This window comes from Tachysurus fulvidraco, unplaced genomic scaffold (genome assembly GCF_022655615.1).
Source record: "Tachysurus fulvidraco isolate hzauxx_2018 unplaced genomic scaffold, HZAU_PFXX_2.0 HiC_scaffold_54_np12, whole genome shotgun sequence".
Taxonomy (NCBI): Eukaryota; Metazoa; Chordata; class Actinopteri; order Siluriformes; family Bagridae; genus Tachysurus; species Tachysurus fulvidraco.
This window is the reverse complement of record NW_025927003.1, coordinates 1,401-12,920: the sequence shown is the minus strand read 5'-3', so window position 1 is coordinate 12,920 and position 11,520 is coordinate 1,401. Positions and strand designations below refer to the sequence as shown.

The 11,520-nt window shown below is 41.1% G+C and overlaps 1 protein-coding gene across 1 annotated transcript; it reads right to left on the bottom strand.

Annotated features, from left to right (window-relative positions):
• Nucleotides 1–7,138: 7,138 nt before the first annotated feature.
• Nucleotides 7,139–11,148, bottom strand: LOC125140518 (ribonuclease inhibitor-like). The gene is made up of 3 exons (XM_047809743.1): nucleotides 10,972–11,148; nucleotides 9,259–9,432; nucleotides 7,139–7,340 (listed from the first exon to the last, which is right to left on the bottom strand). The coding sequence occupies exons 1-3, from the start codon at nucleotides 11,142–11,144 to the stop codon at nucleotides 7,139–7,141; spliced, it is 549 nt and encodes a 182-aa protein (XP_047665699.1). The 5' UTR covers nucleotides 11,145–11,148.
• Between the last annotated feature and the right edge of the window lie 372 nt (nucleotides 11,149–11,520).

Below are 11,520 nucleotides of genomic sequence, written 5' to 3'. Positions count from 1 at the left end.
CTGTGGCCAAGTCTGTTAGCGAAATTCAGGCGAATCGGGTTATCAGGACTTCTAAACCCAGCGTGAAACTGTGGTGTAGAAGTGAAATGTCAGAGGTCTGCAATCACATCATTCATTCATTTGCTCCGCTGCTCCGAACTACTCGGGTCACAGGGAACGGCGGTGGGCTATCGTTCAGGCGTATTTGGGCATCAAGGGCAGGATACACCCAGGTACCACCCAAATTTTCGGCAGTGTCCCACACACACTGTGGTCACGTTACTGAGATGCCATCACCTACCATGCATGTCCTTTGGACGAGAAACCTCCTGAGAGACATGCAAACACACCACACACACAAGGTGGCAGGCGGAATCGACGCCAACCCTGAGCTGTAGAAGGCGGCACTGTGCTAACCACTAGCCACCGTGCCCCTGCCAATCACTCCTTGCTTGTCATATGCAGCGCTTCTGCATCAGTAGAATAGATTCACCTCAAAGGATCAAGGCTTCTCTTACTCCTCTTTTGGTCGTTGCAATAAATTGTGTAAGTACAGCTCATCTCCATACGTGATGCTGCCAGTAAGAATTTCCTAGCTCTAGAACATAGGCTCGTAGTGGCCCATTTGCACTCTACCAATGAGTTTCTACATTAAGAGCAGAGGAAGTGTGTTCAACCACCTAGCATGGATGCACCTCCTGTGGTATAGTCAAGAGCACAGGGTGTTCATTCCTTATGCTTCCTCTCTCACATAAAGTGAAGTCAGCTCCTCAAATCACAAAACAAAACCAGCTTTTGATGCAGAATTTGCAATTGCACTCGGCAGTACTGCTCTAGCATTGTATATAACCTTTTTTCGAGCCTGGGGTTGAAGTGGTATGGGTCCCTGGACGTCTGATAACACCATCAACTTTGTGTGCAAGTTAGACTCTTTTCGTTAGCACAGCAGTGTAGAGACGTGAGTTTAGAATTCATAAAGTTATGCAGTGCAGACATTTCTATTATGCCAAGCAGTTGTCTTAGTCATGTCATACGAGGTTTACGTTGAATGTTCACTTGTAGCGAGCATCTAGGTGTGTCTCAGGAGTGAGGCTCCGCATCTAGTGGCTCGAAGGGCAGTTCTACATTGTGTGATCACGTCTGTCTATATACACAATATACACGTAAATCACTTGCAGAGTGCTCATGCCATTACAATTCATCAATTGTACACAAAGGATATCTGGAATTTCAGAGAGTGAGGCGTACGTCTCGCCATTAGTGTTTGGGGCTCCAGATTGAAAATGCATATGATAGCAAGACCTTACATGACTAGTTCGGTTCTTATATAAAGGAGCAGATCTGGATTTTTGAAGCTTCATGGGCATATGTAGTGTTTGGTGAACTGGGGCTGTCTGGAGATACTGGCTACGCTCTCATGCTGTCACTCTGGTTGTGTGTATGTCGAGTGGATATAGTCCCAGGAAGCCCGTTAGTGTCACCTGCTGGTTCTGCCTTTTTAGGTATGCTGTCATAGCATCATTTAGTTTCTTTCCCACAGTCATCTAGCTGTATTTGGTTTACAAATGTGTAGAATTGTGCCTGAACCATTATACGATCACAAGCATACTTACATACACGCATACTTTATGTCTTTTGAGCTGTAATTTTGAGGTAATGGCTATTGTTATAGCCCATTGTGCTATACAACATACATGTTAATAGATACCGTAAGTGTCTGTACAGCTGTTATGAAAATAATGTGTGTCTGTGCATGGCAGGACGTTAGTCATTTTGTTAAAAAGTTAGAGCAAGTATTATTAATATTGGTTAAAGTGCGTATTTAAAAAGAAACTTGAGGAATTACATCAGTTTACAAAAAGTCTTATTTTGGCACATCTACAGTATATTACAGAAAAGTAAAAATCTTTTTTACATTTACCAGCTTTGGTTAGCTATGATATAGCCCCTTGTAGCATGGAGGGGTAGGGTCTTGCTCAAAGGCGAACCAGTGGCAGCGCTGGCCCGAACTTTCATTAAAAAACATTAAAACAATGAGCTACCACTGCCTTTTTTATTAGGAATAGCTGCTTATAAATCAGCCAATCATGTGGAGGAACCAGATACATAACATCATCCAGATACTGTCAAATGATTCAGTTAATGATAGAGTGGTACAAAAGAAACGGAAAAAGTAAACACGGGTGGAAATGCCTTGTTGATAAAATAGATCAAAAGAATATATAGAATAAAGTAACTAATGATTTTACTACAGTGAGCAAAAATCCAATCTGCATGATCAAAATTTTGGATGAGCTGCAATACTGTAGAATAACAAACCAGGTTCTACTCCTGTAAACCAAGACTCAGAAAACGGGATAAGTTTTTCAAATTTTAGATTGACAACTCCAGTTAACTCTCCAGACTCATATTTACCACTAAAGCTGATAAATGTTTAACAAAAGTCAGTTGCAATTGATTATCTTCAGAATGTTACAAACACAAAACAAAACATTAAAGATACAGTGCCTTGCAAAAGTATGCATACCCACTGAACTTTTCACATTTGACACGTTACAACCACAAACAAAATGTATTTTATTAGGATTTTATGAGATAGACGAACATAAAGTGGCACATAATGTGAAGTGGAAGGAAATGATAAATGGAGTCCAATTTTTTTTACAAATAAATATTTGAAAGGTGTGGCATGCATTTGTATTCAGCCCCCACTGAGACAATATTTTTGTAGAACCACCTTTCTCTGAAATTACAGCTGCAAGTCTTTTGGGATATGTCTCTACCAGCTTTGCACATCTAGAGAGTGAAATTTTTGCCCATTCTTCTTTGCAAAATAGCTCAAGCTCAATCAGATTGGATGATGAGCGTACTGTAAGTGAACAGGGATTTTCAAGATTCTCAATAGATTTAGGTCTGGACTTTTGACTGGGCCATTCTAACACATGAATATGCTTTGATCTTAACCACTCCATTGTAGCTCTGGCTATATGTTTAGGGTCATTGTCTTGCTGGAAGGTGAACCTCCGCCCCAGTCTCTAGTCTTTTGATTACTCTGTATTTGGCTCCATCAATCTTTCCATCAACTCTGACCGGCTTCCCTGTCCCAGCTGAAGAAAAGCATCCCCACATCATGATGCTGCCACCACCATGTTTCACGGTGGGGATGGTGTGTTCAGGGTGATGTGCAGTTTTAGGTTTCCACACACATAACCTTTTGAATTTTGGCCAAAAACTAAATTTTGGTCTCATCACATGATGTTTGCAAACTGAAAACAGGATTTCTTATGGCTTTCTTTCAACAATGGCTTTCTTCTTGCCACTCTTCCATAAAGACCAGATTTGTGGAGTGCACAACTACTGTAATAGTTTTCCTGTGGAGAGATTTTCCCACCGGAGCTGTGGATCTCTGCAGATCCTCCAGAGTTACCATGGGGCTCTTGGCTGTTTCTCTGATTAATGCTAGGTTTGCAGTTGTGCCACTCTCGTTCCTTTTCAGGACGATGGATTGTACAGGGCTCCGTCAGATGTTCAAGGCTTGGGGTATTAATTTGTAATTTGTAATCAATTATGTACCACTTTCTTTAGGTCTATTTCATAAGTTATGTTTTGCCATGATGTTTATTCGGGTTTGCTAGGCAGATCCAATTTTATCTGGATTAAGGGGTTTAATTTCAGAGCAGCAGCACCTTCAACTGAGATACCACAACAATACCACAACCTGCAGAGAGACAATGACATACACTTCACTAAATAAACTGAACACATAGGTTAGTTCAACATGAACATTTTCATCAAAGAATCACTGCAGTCTTTAGTTACTCTGAAATACAGATTCATAGTTATGAATTTTATGAAAGCATTAAATAAATATATATTTTTTGTGTACAAAATGGTATGTGTTTCAGCTATATGATGAGTTCATTTGACTGTAAAAACTTTTTCCATGTACAAGATTTTATGTTTGTTAATAAGTGAGATAAAACCCTCTATACAAGTTTTAATAGTAATTATGATTACAGCAGCTACAAAAAGTGTGGAGACATCAGATATAAAAAGTTGAGTTGTTCACCCAGATGTAAATTCAAAGTTGTAAATTCAGGGAGCTCAGGCATGGAACTCAGGCATAGAGAATACAATAACCGACAACACCCCATCCTCACCGACTCACTTCACCACCAGTTTCATTGTCTTTTTCTGGGTCACTCAGAGGTAGAAGTGAGGTTGCTGCAAGGAAGCAGCTCCCAGGACCAGTGCCTGCTGGAGGAGTTACGGACCCTGGTCGGAACACCGATGCAACACAGGCTGCCTCCAATCGAGCAGGGACATACTGAATTCTGGTAAGTGTTCAAGAGGGTATATATCGTGTTGGTGGATTCAGGAGATCAGCAGACCTCAATCCATCAAAGTCTGACTCAAAACAAGGCACTGGGAGAAGCATGTAATGTGAGGGTCAGGCATGTGCACAGGTATGATCACAAATATCCCTTAATGGCCATCATAGTGCAATTTTGGGGACAAAAGCATAGTGTGGAGACAACGCTAAGTCCCCACCTCACCCACCTGCTAATCCTGGGGACAAATTGTCCATCATTTTCTGTGTTGTTATGGAAAATATGTGCAGATGGGTCCTGCAAGTGAGGGACAGAGTTGCAGTGCAGGATGTGCTCACCGTTGGCTGGAAAGGCATTGCTGGAGCTGGCAACATCAGCACTGCCTCAAGGGAGCTTAGAGGGAGAAGAGGGCCCTGCCCATTCCTCTCTCCAGGAAATCACTCTTGGGGGTTCGACCTAGAGCCTTCATGTGCGAGATGCTCCAACATGCTTTTGACCAAATGACAAATGATAATGTACTCATTTTACTGCCTACGGCGGTAAGGGGAATGTAGAGAGGCGAATTTATCACCTCCCTCAACCTTGTCAACCCATAGAGGGAGGAGGTCCCCGTGGTGTTCCCAAGTGGGTGGAGCTAGGACCAAAGCTAAAATTAAAATCATTATATTTATACACTTCACTCCATTCATGGAGAACACCTCTTTTCAGGGAGAGATCTCATAGAGCACCACAATGAGATGCCCCTGGGGTGGTTCAGCCAGACTCAAAAAAAAGTTGTGATTCTTGTAACCCGGTGGTCTTGGTGCCCAACAATCATCGGATCATAGACAAAATCCTCCGACAACATACAGTGTCATCAATTTCCTCACTTAGACAGGAGAGAATCAAGGATAATCCAAAGAACTGTTAACTCAACAGGCAGAATTATGGTATCTGGGCTTCCACTTGAGTCATGGACAGTTGCAGATAAAACCTAATAAAACTGTAGTGACTGCAACCTGTCCGAGACCCACGACCAACAAGGATGTGAAGCAGTTCCTAGTGCTGGATGGCAACTATCATAGGTTTATGGCTAACTATTAAGATATCATATTTCAGCCCAACACTTCAGACAGAGGGCTGGGAGCTTTGTTGTCCCAGGTGTTAGAGGAGAGGAGCGCCTCATGCTGTACAAGAGTTGAGCGCCTCATGCTGTACAAAACTCTTGGCGAGAGAGTCAATGTACACCACAATTCAAAAAGGAGTGCTTGGTCATAAAACTGGCTCACCCCTGGTAGTACTGTATCTGTTAGGACAGACAAACCTGCTCCACTAATTTCACTGCATGAATGTTGCTAATATTTTACAGGCCAGGGACCCGGATGGCAGTGACGAATGTTCTTTCCCATTAATAGGGATCCACAGCCTAAGTTGGGTGGTGAGGAGTATGTGGAAGTATGTGTGTAGCTGAGCACCGGGTTGTGAATGGAGCCCGGAGTCTGGAGAAACAAGCAATAGGGATCACACACACCTGTGGTTAATATTGATAATAATGTGTTTGCTGAGGATGCCTGAGGGAGATTTAAAGGACTGGGTGAAAGTGCAGCAAGAGAGTGATAGCTGAGCACACTGAGCTGTGATTGATTGTCTGTGAATGTTTGAACAAATGTGTTTTACCGAGGAGCAGGTCATTTGATTCTCAGAGAGATGATCTTACCTCAGTTCCTTCAGTTTACTGTGAGGATTCTCCAGTACAGAACAAAGAGTTTTTGCTCCTGAGTCATTGATTTCATTCCAAGATAGATCCAGTTCTCTCAGGTGTGAGGGGTTTGAGTTTAGAGCTGAAGTCAGAACAGCACAGCTTTCATCTGAGATATCACATACACACAACCTGTAGAGAGACAATGACACACTCTTCACGATCTCAGTTCAGGAAGCACGGGTCAGTTCAGCAGGAAATTTTTCATTAAAGAGACACTGCAGTTATAATCAATATGAAATACAGAATATTATTTTAAATTATATGAGAATAATCAATAAATAACAAATATTTCCCATTAAACAATGATCTTTGTGCTGTGATAATTTTAGGAAACAGACCTGATCTGTTTATATTACTATGTGTATCACACAATAAATACATAAATACTGTGATACTGTGAGCTGAAATGAAATGATTTTCCTCCTCAGGATATCTGATGCTGAAACTAAAACCTCTGCTTCAGTGAGGGTCACTTCATATGTTCTCTGTGATCCCATAGCTATACGATCGTAAAAAGACCAGGTGTAAATGCCCTCCGAAACGGTTTCGAGACGGAAATAAATCCGATCGTTCGAACCACTTCAGGAGGTGGTCTGGGACGCGTTTCAGATGAAACCGGACAGGTGTAAATGAATGTGGTTGTTCAAGCCACATACGTCAGTGCTATACTCCTCCCAAACAGAAGTACATCACTCGCAGGTGACTCGCGAGTCGTGCATCGCGCCAGAAGCAAATATGTTTTTTAACCAGTGCTGGGCTCCGATCTATTACCCAGGTGTCTCGTTGGGTCATAAAATCCACTGCTGCCGCCAGCAAAAATGCAGCAAACAGTAAATGCTCTTTTTTGTAGCAACCGCATACACCAAAGCGTGTTCCATTAAATGAGGTAAAATATATTTGCATATTGGGAGGGAGTAGAAAGATCGGATGATATCCGATTCGCCAGCCCACATTTATGTGGGCTAAAATAAATGGAACAGTTTTAACAAATCAGATAGCTATCGGATCAGAGAAAACACATGAAGTGACATGAGGTGTAAAAAGGCCCTATCTCACTATCAGAGAATGTGTCTTACTGAGGAGCAGGTCATGTGACTCTCAGTGAGATGATCTTACTAAGTGTCTCCAGTTTACAATGAGGATACTCCAGTCCAGCAGAGAGACTCTTCACTCCTGGGTCTCCGAGTTTATTATTAGACAAATCAAGTTTTCTCAGGTGTGAGGGGTTTGATCTCAGAGCTGAAGCCAGAGCAGCACACCCGTCACCCAATATATCACAATACTGTAACCTGTAAAGAGACAATGGCACACTCTTCACGCTCTCAGTTTATAATATTTGCATGGATTACTGCACTTTTAGATCTGGAATATACTGTAAAGTGTAAATTGCTTATTAGGGCCCGAGCACCGAATGGTGCGAAGCCCTATTGTTTTGCTCAGGTTAATTATTTTTTTTGCACACAGTGGCCAAATGGGGTCTCTTAACATGCTCGAAAACTCTTGAAATTTAGCACACACGTCAGAGTCGTGCGACACTAGGCTCGGGCAAAGGCTGGAATACGGGCATGGCAGGGGGGGCTCTGTAGCGCCCCCTGTAATGCAAAAACAAACATTTGTGCACAGATCGGGCAATTATGTACGCACATGTACGAGAGTTGGTACGCATATAGGTCTCATTGACCTGAACAACTTTCGCTCAAGCTCCGCCCAACAGGAAGTCGGCCATTTTGGATTGTTTTATAAGTGCATGCGGTGAACTTTTAAAAACTCCTCCTAGGGAATTCATGCGATTGACATCAACCGTGGTGAACATGATGCCGAGACATTGCACTTGCTAAATTGCGAAGTGATTTTTGATATCTCGAACGGTACTGCCATGGTGAGGCGACTAAGTTATGGCGAATTCAGAGAAACAGGAAGTGTCTTCTATCTAAGGCAAAAAATGTCTTATTGGATGGATTGTTCGGCCAAGGATTCCGATCGCAGCGATGTGCTTATTGTGAGTCCCGGGTATAGCGCTACCAACAGGCCCCAGGAAGTGTGTCAGTCACAAGGTGGATTTTTTCACTTTTAAATACTCCTCCTAGAGGATTCATGCGATTGAATCTAATGTGAAATTGTGAACGGATTTTTGATCTCAAACACCGTTGCCATGGCATCGTGTCAAATTTTACTTTTATTTCAGGCATATTTAAGGCTTTTGGCGTGCTTAGATTAACTTGAAAGTTGACACATACATCACATTTGTTGGCTGTTAAGTGTGGACAAAAAGGTCAGACAAAGGTGTGTCTCTTAAGTGGCTCACTAGCTCCCCCGTTTGTCTAAAATGTGGAGTTTCATTTACCTACAGTCCCCAAATGGGTCAGTAACAACATAAAATAGTCCACTGATATTTGCCCACTTCATGCACTTGCCCACCGTGCATTGTTTTCTTCGAGGCACCGTATAGCGAAAAAAAAACGTGCGAGGGCCCGCCATCGCTGCTTGCAGCTATTTTTTTTATTAAATTTACAGCATTTATCCGATGCTCATATCTTATCAGAGCAACTTATTGAAGTGTGTGTGGGTGTCACTACATGCCAATGAGCTGTGTCAGGAACAAACTTCAAACATTATGGGTGATCAAAATAAACAAGTAAGTACAATGACAGCCTTTCTGTCTGAAATGTTTAGTTCACTTTGGCTTACACAAACATTTACATACAACTTTACTAAAAGAATGATTAATGAGCCACAGCGTGTGCAAGCTCCAAAACCCAGCAGTGAAACATGTTGTATCTTTCCATATTCAGATTTTTAGGCTGGTAATATCCAAGATAAACTCTCAATATAACTTTCAAATGGAGATATTAATTACACTGTGTTCATCAGTGTATCTATAAACTCAACCTACTCCAAGTTGGATATCTGAAGTTGATTTCCAAACTTTCTACTTAAATGGACTTGAAAGAGGACAGAATGCATAGGATTCAGTGTGGAGGGGTTGAATAGGGTTATAAATATATAAACAAACAAACAACTACATGAATGCCAGACAGATGCATTAAAGGCATCATAAAGTCCAATTCTCTCTCTCTCTCTCTTTCCCCCCAAAAAACTGGGCTCACATAAAGAAATTTGCTTTGAGTCATGTACAATCAAAATGTACTGTAGCAGTTCTGCCTTACTGAGGATCAGGTCATGTGACTCTCAGAGAGGTGATCTTACCTCAGTGTCTCCAGTTTACAGTGGGGATTTTCCAGTAAAACAGAGAGCTGCTTCACTCCTGAGTCGCCGAATTTATTCCAGGATAGATCCAGTTCTCTCAGGTGTGAGGGGTTTGAGCTCAGAGCTGATTTCAGAGCAGCACAGCCTTCATCAGTGACACCACAATCACACAACCTGCAGAGAGATAATGACACACTTTACTCTCTCACTTTATATAATTTGCATGGATTAATACACGTTTATATCTATGATAATCTGTACTATGAAGTTTAAATGACTTATTTAAGTTTACAACATTTTGCAGCATTTTCTAAAAGTTATGTGACTTATAGAACATTGTGTGTACATACAAATGAGCTGTACATTGATGAATGTACAACTTTTGTTTTTGCCTTTCGTAACATCATGCCTTCTTTTATGGCTCTGTTCATTGCGAGAACAGGGTTTAATTATTCAAATGTCAAAAGGTTTTTCTAAAAACCTTCAGACTAAACTTGAATTTACTTGGATAAAAACCTTTTTATATGTATCAACAAAGTAACACAAGTTCCTCAAAGGGGTATGAGTATAACAGTCCAGAAAAATATGTTTAATTAATTGACAATTAACAGTTGTTTCTTATAAGATGAGCATGTTGGTGAAATTTCTCCTGATGATAAAAATGTGTGAGAGATTTGAGTGTCCACTGTGGCATTGTGTGTAAATGACTTGATCCCAACAACTATTTAAAAAGAGTGCAAGCTCACACCACCGCCGACATACAGCCTGAACACACTACAAAACACACACACACACACACACACACACCCCCCGTTGTGGAAAGTAGAGGAGCACATGGCTGCAAGACATGGTAGCAGAAGCAGTCCAAGCTGGTAGTCAAGTGCTAAGCTGGTAAGTGGTGGCGAGCACTCCACACCCTCAGTGAAAAGCAGGGAGAGTATAACAGCACACACAGGGAGGTAAAATTGATTCTTACAAGACGATTAACGTGATACGTGTCTCTTTTTGCTTCCCAGAGCCTGCTGAAGACTTTTAGGTTGACACGACCTGAATCTGCCACACCCTGCAAAGGTCCTGCCTTGTTACTGTTCTGATTGACATGTGTTTTTGGTGTATGCTTTTAATATTAGTCTCAGATCAGTGAACGGTACAGAGAATTTTGCCGGTTCTGTAGAAACAGTGCAACAGTGTCTGCTTGCTCATTACTAGAGATTTAAGTGTCCTGCAAAAAGTAATATGAAAATTCTTTGATTCAAGCAATGACAATTTGATTAAAATCTTCACAGTTGTTGGATGGTCAGTTTGACTGCTTATTGTAAAGTCAACCTTAACTGTCTAAGGAAGGTTCACTGGTTTCAGGAAGATACAAAATGAGCATCACTTATGAGATGTTCAGATTCTTGCATCAAGCCAGGCAATTATTAACCATCCTCCCCAGTGTTTTTCAAAAGCAACTGATTAAAACTATAGATTGTTATTTAATGGTATGATGTGATGCTCAATCTGCTATTACACAATGATGTTTGTGCTGTGATGCTTTGATCCACTTAGATTTCTACACACACTGAAAACAAATACTGTGATCAGATCAGGACAACAACAAGAATGAAGACTTGAAATTATTTGGATATTGGATATTTAACCTAAAACCACTATTAGAGAATGTGTGTTACTGAGGATCCGGTCATGTGACTCTCAGAGAGATGACCTTACCACATTGTCTCCATTTCACAATGAGGATTCTCGAGTACAGCAGAGAGACTCTTTACTCCTGAGTCTCTGATTTTATTCCAGGTCAGATCCAGTTCTTTCAGGTGTGAGGGGTTTGAGCTCAGTGCTGACATTAGAGCAACGCAGCCTTCATCTGAGACACCACAACCACGCATCCTGCAGAGAGACAATGACACACTCTTCACTCTCTCAGTTCAAGACACACAGATTAGTTCAAGAGAAATCAATTCAGTCTTTGATCACTATGAAATACAAAACCTTACTTATGAATAATATGAGAATAATCATACATTGATGTTACAATCCTTCATTTAATTGTGTGATTGAAAGTTAAGACTGTGTTGTTTAGTGGATGGATCCTTCAAGACCTGGAACTAACTTATAAAATAAAATGTTTAGATTTCCAAAAAATAAAACATATTGTGACTCCTGGATTGCAGGAGAGAAGCAGAGTAGCAATGCATGAATGCATTTACATTGTAAATATGTAATACTGATCATTTTGTTGAATGCAACAATACTTTTGAAATT